General features: G+C 46.7%; 1 protein-coding gene across 1 annotated transcript; it reads right to left on the bottom strand.

The window, feature by feature from the left end:
* Window positions 1-7,650: 7,650 nt before the first annotated feature.
* Window positions 7,651-14,640, bottom strand: LOC109310157 (neuropeptide Y receptor type 2-like). Its single transcript, XM_019535212.1, has one exon. It carries the CDS (start codon window positions 14,595-14,597, stop codon window positions 13,437-13,439), a length of 1,161 nt encoding a protein of 386 aa, XP_019390757.1. The 5' UTR covers window positions 14,598-14,640; the 3' UTR covers window positions 7,651-13,436.
* Window positions 14,641-14,986: the final 346 nt, after the last annotated feature.

Below are 14,986 nucleotides of genomic sequence, written 5' to 3'. Positions count from 1 at the left end.
GAATAGGGTTATCCAGTTATTTTTTTGATAACAGTACAGTGGGGCAAGAAATATGGGAGTGTATGGGAGTATAACCAGGCATCACAGAAAGCAATTAAGAAAAGGAAAAGATAGACCAAATGCCAAGAAGCAGCTTTTGTCAGTGCAACCTATTCATTTCTGGAATGGTCTCCCAAAGGAAATAAGGGACACCCAATAATTTAGGATCTTTAAAACTAAAACAGAAAAAATGCCAGCAAATACACTGTAGGGAACAATAGCACTCTGCTCCAGCTTATCTGGGACACCAGATATTCCCTTAGGAGCCCCGACAACCCTGAACTCTGGAAGGACAAAGCTAGCACAGAGCCAATTTTTTGCCTTTCTTCTTTGGTACAGCCCAGAATTGGGGCTTGTGACTGCAACTTGCATCTGATATATCTATATTTTTTACTTTGTCCATCTAACACTACCACCAGGAGTTGAGTGCATACATACATGTCTGTCCACTCACACACACGCAGAATTGAAGCCACAAAACATGCTGAGAGCCTCAGATGAAGCAGTGAGTGCAAACATTAAGGTTTGGCTAACAAAAATAAAATTAAATCCATCGTTAACAAGCAGACAGGGCACGAGCTGGAGAAACACAGGAGCATGATTCAATCACCTTGCTCATAAAAGCAGAGACACAGCAGTCTGCTTACCAACAGCCTCATCAGGATGTGAATAACGCCCTCCTTCAGGAGGTCACTTAGACACTCATTTTCTGTCTTGCTGATTGCCAAGATATGTGGGTGACATTATAAGTTTCCTTTATAACCCATCAGCACCATCCTTCCCCTCAGTCCATTCACAGCCAGCCAGCCTTATAATCTTACAAATTGTTCCACAGGAGGAAGCTACTTATTATGCTCACATATCTTGGCAATCAGCAGGGAAGGAACCACCAGACAGCACATGGCAACAATGAGGCTTTGCTGAAATATGCTGATTATTAAAAAAAAGTAGGCTCTGTGGAGCAGAAAATAAAACAAGTGACATAGTGGTATATGGGACACATCTGTAGCACTTTTCATCTCAAAACAATCCAAAAATGCTATATCAGATAGGGAATGAATCCCTTTCCCAGCTAGTATTCAAGCATAATTGAAGGATGAATCAATGGACATTTGGCCCCTATAGGCTGGCTGTTTCTCTACACTTTTCCAATAATGAGAATTCCCACTGGATACATATAATTGTTAAGGGAATTTTTTTTGGTAATTTATTCTCCCAGGAGAATATCAAACCTCCTTTTCATTGAGCTTATAGGGATAACTTTAAAAATAACATCCACCTCCGTTAACTGAGAAAAAAATTAATTTTGGGTTAAATGATTATATGTTCAAATATAGTGTTTGTAGCACCATTCAACTAGCAAGTGCAGAATGCCGTACAAGCATTCATGTGTTAAGGCTCATGAACATCCCTTGGAGGTAAAACAATATAGGTGTTTCACCGCGTTAGTCTGAAGTCAGGCATAAGGTAGGGCAGGGTGGCACCTTTCAGACTAACAGGTTCATAGAGGCATGAGCTATTGTAGGCAAACCCTACTCTGTTAGATGCTAGGAAAGTCCCAGAGGCAGGCCAGGGGGAGCTCTACGATCATGGACACGTGGAAAGTTTTATATATTTCAGGTGACAGCCCCTCTTCCCAAGGGGGGGCTGGACCCCCAAGTACTTGGCACCCATGCACGGAGGTAAGAAACTGAGGCAGCACTAGGTCAGTGGCTTACCCAGTATTTCAAGGGAAATCCATGAGGCAGCCAAGGCTGGAACATAGAGATGGTTGCAAAGTTTGCAATGAAGGTATTCAACTATCTCGTTGAACTGGAAAACTCCATCCCACTCCAGGTTTTCAACAAAACCCCCAACATTTCAGTTTTGAAATTTTAAACTAAAGTATTCCACCAAAAGATGCCTGAAATGTTTGGCGCGCAAGAAACAAGAAAGAGGGGGATTTAGTGAAGTCAGCCAAGCTGTACACTCTGAGGCTTGTTTTGGTTCCTGTGTGAACAGCACCAAGTACAACAAGGTCCTGGTCCATGGTTGTGGCTCTTTCATAATGCAATTTTTTTAGCATTAATTATAATAAATAAAAATGCATGCCTCCTGCCTCCCACTCCTGACACTCAGAGCTGGGTAATGCCAATACTTTTACTAGGTACCTTTTTTTAAGGCTGAACAGACAGAGCAATTAAATAAGGTATGAAATAGCTGCAGCCCATGAGAGACCACTGCCCGAAGCAATCTGCTGCATATGGTCTGAAGAGGTTTTCTCAAGGCTGATCACAAATGCAGGTGCCTGGGGACTGATGGAGTGTAACTCTGCATATTCTGTGTAAGAGCAGGACATCACTAGAAAACCAGCAAGGCAAGAGAAGCAAGCATAAGAGTGCCCCGGAGAGAGACATTGCTCTTTGGGGCACAGGGCTTCCAGGAGAGACAGGTTCAGAAATTGCAAGCAAATAAGCAATGAAACTGCTCGCTGCGCTTTGGTTCTGCTGTGTTGGGAAACAGGTCTGCTTGGTTATTCCCCATCAGTAAACAGGATGACACCAAGGCACAGTACCCTCAACATATGAAACGCAAAGTAATTAATTTGCAGGGGAACTTTTGCCCCGTTTTTGCTCTCAACAGGCAAGGCAACAAAAGAGTGACAAAGCACTGGCAGTCCAGGCAAGTCAGAGCATAGAAACAGCTCTGCTTCCACTCCCAGCCTAGCAAATGCCCTGATCTCCTGTCACCGAGCAGAGAGAGTCATCAGGTTGAAAAACAGTCAGTCATTCTCTATCATTCGTTCCAGCGCATGTAACAATCAGTGCGAAGACTTTGTGTTTCTTCAGTAGTGCTTTTACTGCTTTCAGCCTTATACTTACTTGGGAACTTATTGGATTCGGACATTTTGCTCTAAAACAAAAGATGCTTTATAGGAACTTCCCACACCTTTGGGAAGCCCACAGCCAGTAGCTATACACCTACATTTCTAAGGAAATCTTCCCAGGCTGTCCAAGTCAGTATTAAAAGGGTAACCCACACTATGGACTCCAGTTTACCCTATATACTTTCTAGTTACCAAGACTGGAATTTTCAAAGTACAAGTATTTAGGTGCCCAATTCACATTGGCTTCCAAGGAAGCCACTGGGAATTTCATCTGGCTAAAAGCAGCTGCATCTAACAGAAAGAAGATTGCTCCTCTGGACCAGATATCACCAAGAGACTATCCCTTAGAAAGGGGACATCTTAGCCACTATAGCAATCTCCTATGCCTGGAACCCTTCAAGCTATATATGCTTCAGCCAGTTCTCACCACGGTAGCTTTGCTCCATTAGCTTTGCTTATTTGGGCATTGCAAGTCCTTCCTTGAGAACTGAGCCTCATCCGCTGAAACTGCTGGGCCCCTTTATCCAGCTTGGGGAATAAAAATGAGATTTCACATAGCAAAGCTGTCAGTAACAAAACTGGAAAGAAATGCTGAAGTGCTGTGCAAATGCATTAGCTGGGGCGCATTATGCAGTGGCTGGTTCTTAATGCTAGAGATGAGCTTCTACCTAAGGAACGGGATGGCAGTTTTCAAAAATTATTATTTAAATAACAAAGTCAGCATTTGGGCCTGAAGTTAGCCGCACCTGCAGGAAATGGGTCCAAATTTACCCTTCTTTATATTGTCCGCACCTGGGCCCCAGGATTTCACTGCATCGTTTGTGGCTTTTACATGAACATACCTTTCTTATTTCCCTTTGATGGGTTTTGTTTCTGGTGCTCAAAGGTTGGCTGTCAGAGTGTCACCAGGCTGTACTGATTGCAGCTGACAGCCGGATTAGAGCACATTTAAACTGTTGTGAAATGCCTCTGCTGGAGAGAGGGGACACAAACAGGAACAGCTCAGGAGCCACTGCAGCCATCCACAACAGGAGACAAGACCAGGACCACTCGTGCGTCCATGGAGTTCTTCCCACCTAAAAGATCTTTGCACCTAAAAGGGGGTCCAGGCTACACGTCCTAAATCAGCAGCTTGGGTTTTTTCCAGAGAAGATGAGCAATCGCATCTCTCCCCCAAACAAAGGCAGCTGCAGATGCTGGATCACCTGTGAAAATCAGCCCTCTTTTATTCAGACGTCCAGCTGTTGGTGAGCTGCCTAGCAGACCAGTGCAGAGCTCAGGGCCATCAGTCTGGGGCAAGGTGAGGGAGCCAACTTTCTGGGAGCAAAATCCAGGTGTTCCATAAACTTTGCAAACTTGAAGTAGTTTGTACCGTGGCTGGATCCAGTTAGTGTGGCTATATTAGTGCAAAGCTACAAGCAAGTGAATGGCCGCTGCTCCAAGGACTCTGCGGCTACTTGCTGAAAAAAAAGCAGCCTGGGCACATTCACATAGCACTTGGAAAACCTGTGTTTGCTTCCCTGCATGGCCCTGGGGCAATTAATGAAGTCCCAATTGAAATACCTTTGAGGATCTGGGCCTTCCTTTCTGTGAGCCTTGGCTCAGATATCGTTTCTCTACCCTGTGGGGATTTCTTATGAAAATAAAAACCCACTGAAGATTGTAAATTATTCTGGTGCTGCTTTGATAGAGGCCAGATAAGCCAGGCATTAACCATGCTTGACAATCTGTAACTTCATCAAAGTGATCAGGAACTTCTACACAAGAGGTGGCTGCACTAGCCTTTCATCCCACGTCAGTCCCTGTTCACCCTAATCAATACCATTAAGGCTGCCTACCCTTAAGATACTAGTAGGCACAGCACCCTCCATTAGTCAAGAGCAGAGCAATGCATCTAGCAAGCTCGGTCTTTCAATCTGGGCTTATAAATTGGTCTCTTGGGTCCCGTGCGCCTCCGGATTCTCCCTCATGAATCTTCTGAAGTTTGCCTCTAACACTTCTCTGTATTCAGAAACTGAGTAAGATACGGAGGCAGCAGCAAAACAGGACGCCGTGTGCACTCAGCTCTGAAGCTGTGCTGACTCAGACCAAGAAAAGCGCTCCTCTCCTTCCGATCATAATTTCACGGCTAGGCTAAAGTAACAAGAAAGCCCCGTCAACGGGTGTTGAGGCTCGGTGCTTTACACTGACATTTATGCAACATTATACGTAAATGATAAGTAACCCCTCCACGTGCTGAACGGCCCTCAAAGCTTTCTCTTCAGTTTTATTCCACCTGGTTTATGTCCCAACGGATTGTCTTTACATGTAGAAAACAGGAGGGTTTTGACGCTGAGAACAACTGGGATTCTGCCTTGCCAGACATGGTTACACCCAGACACTGTGGGTTACTCATTTAATCCCTTTAGGCACGGTGCAGCAGGCAAGCAAAGAGCACACACTTAGTAAAGGAATCGTTTCACCACAGGCACTTTACTTTTAAACCACTGGAAGGGTACAAATCTTTGAAAACAGAAGTCTAGAAACATGCCTGTCCTGTGTTGATGTTCACTCATCCTTTGGAGTCCACGGAGGAACATTTCAGCCTGTGGAGAGTCCCCCCTGCAAGTCCTTCTTACCTGCAGCAATGGTTATTCCCCCCCCACTCAGAGCAAAACACCTTCCTGAACAAACCTCTTCCTGTGCTCTGTGTTGCAAAGGAGGCACCAGCCCCCTGCACTCATCCCTGACCCACTCCTCAGTGTAGAAAGCCTGTCGTGCCAAGGCCGAGACAATCCTAGTCAATGGCCCTCATTTGCAGTCTTGGTAGCTCAGTGGTTGTCATTCAACAATGCATCCAGCCCCTCTCCTGTGCAGGGCACCTCCCGAATACAGGGCATAACAGGCAACTTTGAATGAGTGTGCACTATGCAGTACAACACAGAGTCCATAACTTGAGAGCGGCATCTCCCCGACTGCCATTATAACCAAGAACAGAAATCTGCCCTTTGCACATTGTCCTTGTTTGTCTTCTGATAGAGTACCTGTTCCTCCCGGCTTCCCCTGGAGTTCACAGACCTTCAGGTGTTAGCGCTCTTGCCCTCCAAGCACACTGGCATTTCCACCCAGTATTTCAATGACAAGGGCCTGCGCACCCAGAGGATTCATTGGGAGGCTCTATGGCCTCTTCTCAGTGGTATATTTTGTAAGTGCTAATCTTATAGCTTCATTGATTCTTCTTCTGTCATATGGAGGAGGAAAGCAAGTCAGCAGGTGAACTGCCCATTCACTCTTGTGGCAAGTGCTCGTTCAAAGTTTGTAAGTGCCTTCTAGGACGCCTTATGGACCCCAAGCCTGGGCCCTTTAATAAGCTGGGTGTTAACAAAAGAGTTTCTTCTCTAACATTCTCAATCTTGGCCAGAGCATTAATGGCAAAATAAAAACACATAAATGAGAAAGGAACTAATGAAGACCTCCCCCTGTGAGCAACAGGAGACAGCTGTGCTATTCCTTCTCTCTTCGTTATGTTGAACAGGCTCTGAAAGAATATGGGAGTCAGAAAAAGCTTTCTTCGGTGAATATAAATTGTGAGTGACACAAAGGTATTGTTACTAACGGAGGAAAAGTGCTTTCCTCCCACGCTCCTCCTACAGCCTCATTCAGTCCCAGATACCTGCAGCATTTGTGCAGCCAGCAGTGGGGTGTCTGGATAGCAAATTAAGCGTGTTGTGTAGTCTGAAGAGAAATTGGTGCACGTGTGCACGTGTGTGCACGCGCGAGTGTGTCTGCATGTGTGCAGCTTTGCAACATTGTTTCTGTCTCTCCCTGGTTTATCTTCTAACTTACAAAACACTGAGAATACAGAAAAGTGTATGCTTTAAATATCTATTTCCCCAAACCCCTTCCTAAACAAATCCCTTCACTGAAATCAATCAAGGGGAAGATAAATGTTCTTGCAAAAATATGCCATATTATTTTTGGCGCTTGAAGACCCTCAAAATAGATATGGAAATAACTGAACGGAGGATGAAATCCACTTTGTTCCAACTCAGGGGGTCAAATGCTGCTCGCTGGGGTAAATCCAGAGTAACTCTTCTGAGATTGTTGGAGTTAATCCCGATTTGCGCTGGTTTAGATGGACCCCAGGGCCTAGTTTAGCAAAAAAGACATCCAGCAACCCCAGCCAAGTAAAAAATAGAGCTCTAGACAATAACAAATGTATGCAAAGAAGGCAATAAAATTGCAGCTCCTGCCTAAGCTAAAGGTTAATTTGGTTTCAGACTAAGTTAAGCACTAATAAGGATAAGATTAGCACTTCATTTCAGGGAAAACACCATGCTGTCTGTGACCTCATTTTGGAGAAAGTCACCTCATCCATTCCTTGTTATCCTACATTAAAGGAACTGATCCTCTGACTGCCTTTATTTCCCCACAGATCCTTTGCTCAAACCCCAGGGCAGTGTTTCTGCTGCTCTCTTACAGAATCTACCGCAAAACAGAAGCCATTTGACATGGTTTGGGAAGGGGGAAAACTGCAGCAACAGTGTTCAAAAGGCGGTGGGGGGAGGTCACTGTATTCTCACACTAGAGGCTCAAGCACCTATTACTGGGCTCAAGCCCCTCTTGGAATACCGGTTGTCTCCAAATCCAGCAGAACTTGGGGGGCTCTTAAAGCTTCCTAATTTAATGACGGACACGGGCCAAACCTCTGTTGATCCAAATGATCACTTCAAATAGCTCCAAACCAGGGAGCTCAGTCTTGTGACAGGAGCAAAGGCTGCGATATACAAGGACATACATAAGGTCTTGTAGGCTTTCCAGTGCCAAAGATGGGCAGTCTGGTTGTATGTGACTGGCATCTCCACCGTGCTCTACCTGCAGCTGCCTCGTGCTCAAATGGGCGCTGCTCTCCCCTCGGGCAGGAATGCAATGCTTGCCCCCGTCTTTGTGCAGGAGATTTTGGCCACTTCCTCTCCAAGCCCACTGAGTATTCGCCATGAGGCTCTGCACTTGGGAAGTAGGGTGCAAACCTCCTCCATGGTGGGGATCCCCTTTTAAGAGAGTCCCAAAGACAGCTGTCGAGTAGATCTGCCAGGGTCGAGTGGGTCCTGTTGAACTGAACTGCCAGGAAGAGGTGGATGGCTGAAGGCACACAGAGTTTGTCTACAGGGCAGATGTACACAGAGTGCAGAGCTTGAGTCCTAACACAGCAAAGTCATGGCCATACAGGATCCCACACAGGCTGCCCTAGCCTGTCTGGGGCCTCAGCACTTATTCATGCCAAATCTGCTCTGCCTTAAACTTTCATGGCTAATCTAATCTTGCCAGTTCAGGGATGGTGATTGCAGTGTAGACACAGCATCCGTGCAAAGGCTTGTAGGTTCTCTGGTATCCTCTTATCAGCTCTCCTCTCTCTCAAGCTGGGGAGCCCTGCAAAACTATACATGAAAAGTTTGAGAAAACACTGAAACAGCTGTGCTGGGAAAGTCAGACCAAACGGCTTGACGTTCCAGCAGTGGAGACAAAAAGATGCAAACTGGCTAAACCCAGCCTGCATCGTCTGAACAGAGAGATGGTCCCAAAATACCTGTAAGCAAGGAAAAATACAACCCCAGCCTATGCTTCTTAATCTTAACTAACTCCCTGTGGTCCGCTCTGTTTTGGAAAACAAATGGGACAAGATGTTCACAGCAGCCTAGGACATTTAGAGGCAGAGCTTTCACTGGCTATTCAGTGTCCGAATCCCAAATATGTTTTTGCAAGTCTCGGCCAAACTAATTTGTCAGTCCTTTATGGGACTTGGTACAGAATGGTGCTTTGATAAGGAACTCCCCAGTTCCTTAGAGCCCTGGATGATTTTTTATTGAGAGTCTGCAATTATTAACATTAGCTGCTGCTTGTAAATGGCTGGATTGCCGTGCCTGTGCTGTTCCAAAGCTCTTCTGGCATTCATAATAATCACAAATTACATTACCATTTGAGATCTGAAGTAGGAACAAACATGAAGGAATAGGAAGTAGGAACAAACAGGAAAAGACTATTTTGCAAATCCACGAACACTGGTGTTATCCAAGGACCCTGTCTAGGTCCCAGATTTGCCATTGATTCAGTGATGACAGGATAATGTTTCTGACCACTGTCACTTTTGTTAAAACCTAGCAGTGCAGCTGGTTACAAGTTTTATCACCGAATCATACGCTTGTTGGGGACCTCTATGCTCTTCTAGGCCAATCCCCCGGCACTACCCCACATGCTTACCCCGCTTCTTCTTGAAACCTCCAATGAAGAGGATTCTCTAACTTCTCTAGACACCTTTTCCATCGCCCTGTTCTTACAGTTACACATTTTCCTGGGATTTGAACTAAATGATCTTTGCTGCAGTTTAAACCCTTTGCCTTGTGTCCTTCCTCCCTTCTGTTGCAGAGGAGAACAGTGTCTCCACCTTCTCTAAGGCTACCTTTCAAATATTTGGAAAGTGCAATCTTGTTCTGCCCTCCCCACCATCTCCTTTTCTCCAAACTAAGCCTGCCTGGTTCCTTCAGCTCTTCCGTCATGCAGCTTGCTTTCTGTCTCCTTTATCATCATTTGCATTTGGATCCTCTCCAGTTTCTGTACATCCTTCTAAAAACCCAGCATCCCAAAGTGGACACAATGCTCCAGCTGAGGCCAAACTGGTGCCAAGTAAAGTGGCACTATTCCACTGTACATCTTGCAAACAAAATGGTTAACACCACCAACATGGCATTGATGATGATTCATGTTGGTGATGCACCCCAACCGCAGGCCTTTCTTAAACCAGTTCTCCCCCATTCTGTAACTTTGCATTTGTCTTTTCTACTCTGTGTAGCACCTTGCATCGGCCTCTCTTGAATTTCATTTTCTTGTCTATTGCCCAGCCTGCCCCTGCCATACTCCTCCTATCCTCCAACGTGTTTGCATCCCTCCATGTAGATTGGTGGTGTGTTGTCTGCAAATCTGATCAGTATGCTCTCTATCCCTGCATCCAAATCATTAATTAAAAAGCTAAACAGCATGGGACCCAGCACAGGCCCAAGTGTAACCCTGCATAAGACCTCCCATCAATCCATTTCTAGTTACTCTTTGCTCATGGTTATTCAGCTGTATTGTTAACAGTGGCTCTGAGATCTGTTCATCTCTTTCCTTCGCTGTCCTGGGTGAATTGCACTGGGCCTTGCTGCCTTAAATGCCCTCAAATTAGCGAGAAGTTCTCTGCCATGCCCTTTAGTTCTTGTGATCTGTATCCCTTCCCTTTCTTTGTTTAGCTGCATGTTGGTACTCAGATGATCACAGTTTATCTTTCTTTTTTTTACTGGAAGATTGAAGCAAAGCAGGCACGGAGCAGGGCTACTTGCGTTGCACCTTCTGTTAAAAGCCTGCCACAATTTCCCTGGACTTTCCTTTCCCTCTGACATGTTTGCAGAATCTCTTCTTAGCAAATTTAGCATTTCGTTTGTGGCTGTAACTCATTCTTCCTCTTTGTTTTCCCGATTTTGTCACATTCGTGCCATTCCCTTAAGGATTTCTTTAGCGATGTACCCTTCCTTGCAATGCCTGTATCTATCTCTTGTGATTTTCAGATAACTTGGAAACTCTTTGTGTAGTGACATTGGTCTCTTGTGGCTCTTATCTTTCCTCTGCATTGGAATAGCTTGATGTTAAGGCTCCAATATTATGTCCTTTAGGAACTGCCAGCCTTCTTGGCTGAAGTTGTGTGGAGCTTATCGTGCAGTTAATGCCATTTCAGCCTTGAATCATACAGACCTCTGCTTTATATAAACGTAAATCCATGCACCTTCTTTCCATCTTCGTGCTTAACATCCTGATTTAGTTACCCAGCTTAGGTGCACGTAAGGAAGAACTTTGCCCCCACACTGCCCACTTTCTCCTGTTTGATTTGGCAATGCAAGCTAGGGATCTTTTTTTTTCTTCCTTATAGGAATGCAATTTTCCATACATGTCCCAGAGCAGAGCAGAATTTGGCTGTAATATTGAGTGCGTAAGAGCACAGTTGCTTCCAGGGGCAGAAAGGCAGGCGGCTGAGAGGCAGAAATCCTTTAATAAAACTGTACAAGTGAGTTCAATAAAGCTGAGAGGCCATTGCCGAGCATGCTCCTTCTAAAGTAAATGTTTTTCCTCCTTCGTTTGCTTAGCCCGGAACATCTCCCAATAAATTACACCACCGGTTTTTATTTGTGAAGAGCGCTCGCCTATTTATTTATTCACTCCTATTTAGCAGGATAGCTTGACTCCAATTAAACAGTCATTTATAATGCCATTATCTCTAGTGTTGTGCAGTCACAGGCTTTGTGCAGCGTCACGGAACAAGACCCCTGGCAAGTCCTTGGCAAAAAGCATTTAGCTCTGCATCCATCGCAGCTGCCAGAACAGCCCGCTCTCAGACCTGCGTGGTGAAACGTTTTGTTTCTTTCTGACATATGTGACCGAGCGTTGGATTGCTTTATGAAGTGGTTGTTGGTGAGACCAAATCCTTTCCATCCAGCTAAGCCTCCTTGAAAAAGATAAACATTCCTGCACCCTGCCATGGGATGAAGCTATCCAGCAATCTCCCCAGAGGACGAACCGCAGAACCAGCCACTTCATTATGCAGCCAAAAGAAATTGCTGGGAGCGTGATTAAGAGCATCATCCTGGTCCCATCGGGATTAACTGGAAAACTCCCATGGAAAGCAGTGCACCAGGCTTTAGCTCTTAGCAAACACAGGAGGGAGCAATTAATTAGTGCCTCTTGTCTTGTCAGTATTTGCCCCATTATGCTGCAGATGCCTCTGTTATCGGAACAGTCACATTCACCAGCAGACGCCCCGTCTATTCCCAGGCGCTCTGAAGAGAATCGCCTGGGATTTGATTTAGAAAATCTGCCGCCAGCCAGGTTTTAAGGTAATTATTCATAGCCATGGCAGTGTCACCAGGCAGTCTGGCCAGGCACAGAAGCAAAGCTTTGTTTCCATAATGTGCATCACGATGGTCTCTCTGCTTCAAAAAAATCCCCCGCCACCTATAGACTTTCTTACGCCTACAGGGGGGCAATTAATGCAAGCAACAGGAGGAATGGAAAGATTGGGGGAAACTAATTCAGTACGGCAGTGTAAAGCTGAGTGGGGCAGCCGGCGTGGCTGGAGCCAGGTCAAGTCAGAGATGGTGCAGGAAAACAGACCCCCAAACCAATCACTCAGCAGTTTTTTACCCCAGGCTTTCCAGGGCTCCAGTCTTAATGGACCCATAGTCTGATCCAGTATGGCAAATCCTGTGTTCCTGAAGTCTTTCATCCTTCTTGCTCCTTTTCCCTTGCTCTCCTGAAGACTTACAAATGGGATTTCATTTTTGCTTAATTAGGAGGTATGTCGAGGCCCTTCTCCCGGGTTCTAGAGAGTTACTTTCCACTCTGATGAACGCTGGCTTCAAATGACACAAATGACGAGCTGTTAAGAGCACTGTGGCAATCAAGACTCCTTTGATGGCAAAGCTAAAAATACGCTTCTCCAGCTGACGCAGCCTAAAAGATGAGAACGTACCGGTTGGTTTCAAAGAATACATCTCTTTCTACGTGACTTCATCTAAGATAAGTACAGGGGACACTGTCAGGGGGGGTGGGTGCGTTAAAAGGTTATTTCTGTCTTCCAAGAAAAAGCATTAATATAGCAGCGATTTCAAAATCTGACCCTAGCTATACTGTGCTGTAAGTTCTCGTTCTTACAGCACATCAGAAATGAGGATAATAAGCAGGGGCCTAGTCATTCTCACACTTCCTCCAGTCACCAGTGACTCTTGACGGTCGCGTACAAGCCCCAGGGGTATGAAAACAGCATTGCCCACCACCCTGATCCACCGGGAGACTGTCATCCTCCACCAGCAAACCTGCCTTCCACTTCCTACCTTTGCTGGTAATCAGACAACCATGCCCTGTTCCCTGTCACATCATCACCACTGCCACCCTGGCTCCCACAACACAACTTCTCACCACATCCTGGCCTAGACCAGGCAGTCCAGGTAAGCGTCATAGACTGACGAGACTGAAGCGTCTAGGACAAAGCATGGTTCTCTCCACAGGGAGTCACAGGCTAGGGATGAATGCATAAGGCTCTCGGGTAAGAGAGAGAAAGAAGAGCGTTTCTATACCAGATAAAGGAATATACAACCCATTTAAAGTGCACCGATCTCCACTGATCACGCACCGGCTCTGGATCTTATTTTTGTGAACCCCGGTAAATAATCCAGGCCACTGAATGGGAGCCTTCTCGCAGCCCAGGGTGACAGTGAATCGCCTCACCCGGTCACCGGGAGCATCCTTCGTTCAACTCGCTTTCCGGACTTATGTACAAGTAAGATTCTGACGCCGCGAACTCAGAGGCGGGACCACCGAGCACTTTCATTAGGCAGAACAGACAGTCCTCCAGGCTTACGGTTTCGATAGATACATTCGACGCTTCCAGTTGCTCCAGTTTGGGGCTTTCCCGGCAAAAGGCATCCACTCCACTCGGCCTCTGCCCTTGCGAACAGGGGGTGTCTCACCTCTACACCTCTGTCGGCAGCTTCCCGTTGCCCGCAGAGTTTTTGAGGCTCCCGTTGAGTGTGGTCACCCTAAAAGTGAAAGACCGTCCTCGGAGCGAGCCGTCCGTGTAGAAGCTCTCGGGCTTGTTCTGGCAGCTGAAGAACAGGAGGAACCCGTTCCGGTAGTTCTTGTTCATCCAGCCGTAGAGCAGGGGGTTGACGAAGGTGGAGCACATGGCCACCACGTGGAAAACGGTGTACAGGAGTTTGTACTCGTGGAAGATGAGAACCAAATCCAGGTCAATGGCAAGCTGGAATATGTGGAAGGGAAGCCAGCAGACCGCAAACACCACGACCACCATGACAAGCATTTTGGTGGTCTTCTTCCTCCGGCACTGGCTTTCGCTCCTGGAGGCGGGGCTGATATGGCTCTTCAGCTTGAACCATATCCTGATGTAGGCATAGCAGATGATGCTGAGTGGGAGGACGTACTGCAGGAGGAGCATGGAAAGGCTGTAAATGGTAGCATCTCTGTTATTCCCAGAAGGCCACTTTTCAGAGCAGACAGCTATTTTGAGGTTGATGGATGGGATTTCCTCATACCGGTACTCTCTGAAGATGGCCAGCGGGCCAGCCAAGATGGCAGCCGCAAGCCACGTGATGGCTATGATCGTGAAACTGAGCTTCTTGGAGATGCGGCTGTCCAGGTGGAAAACAATGCATCTGTACCTGTCCAGAGCAATCACGGTCAAGGTGAGAGTGGACACGTGGACACTCAGCGCTTGAGCATAAGGGACTAAGTGACAAAGAATTGCCCCGAACTTCCACTCATCCAGCAGGGTGTACACCAGGGTGAAAGGCAGGCAGAGGGTATCCACCATGAGGTCGGCCAGGGCCAAGTTGGCTATGAAGAAGTTGGTCACGGTCCTCATGGTTTTGTATTTCACGATGGTGTAGATCACTAAGGAGTTGCCAATGAACCCCAGCAGGATGATCAAAGAGTAGGCTGCAATCAGGATCACCTGGACTCCCACGATCTTGGTGCTGTCCATCATGACGTTGCCGGACCCATAGAGACCCGGGCTAGGAGTGACCAGGCTGTTGGATTGGTCCAGGACGAGCTGCTCCTCCAGGACGAGCTGCTCCATGATGAGGGTGCTGTTGGGTTCCTCCACGGGCCCCATGCCTGGTTTGTGCCCTTAGCCAGGAAGAGGAAGGCAGCGCTGTCGCCTGTGGGATGCAGAGAGGGTACAAATGAGACAGGGCAGATGGCAGAGCAGCTTCCAGGGCTCAGGCCCAACGCAGCGGGTCCAGGGTGGCATTTCAGACAGGCAGTGGCAGTGCCCCTGGCTGCCTCCCACCCCATGACTTCCCTCCCATTACAGTGATAAACTCATGGTTTCCACACAACACTCAGGTGGAAATGTCAACCCCTCCATCACATCTCATTTTCAACACATGATGAAAGTGATGCCAGAGCAGCGAGAAAAGGACAGTGCCCACTTGGTTCCTCGCATGAGGCTTTTCGGGTCTTGCTTATTTAATTTGGAGGGTTAAAAGAAACGGCCTCCAA

Source organism: Crocodylus porosus, unplaced genomic scaffold, assembly GCF_001723895.1.
Source record: "Crocodylus porosus isolate Cpor-Errol unplaced genomic scaffold, CroPor_comp1, whole genome shotgun sequence".
In the NCBI taxonomy this organism is placed as follows: domain Eukaryota; kingdom Metazoa; phylum Chordata; order Crocodylia; family Crocodylidae; genus Crocodylus; species Crocodylus porosus.
Note: the sequence above shows the minus strand (reverse complement) of the source record. Positions and strands in the feature narration are given on the sequence as shown.

Coding starts and splice junctions, on each gene's coding strand:
- LOC109310157 (XM_019535212.1), bottom strand. CDS start 14,597: ATGGGGCCCGTGGAGGAACCCAACAGCACCCTCATCATGGAGCAGCTC.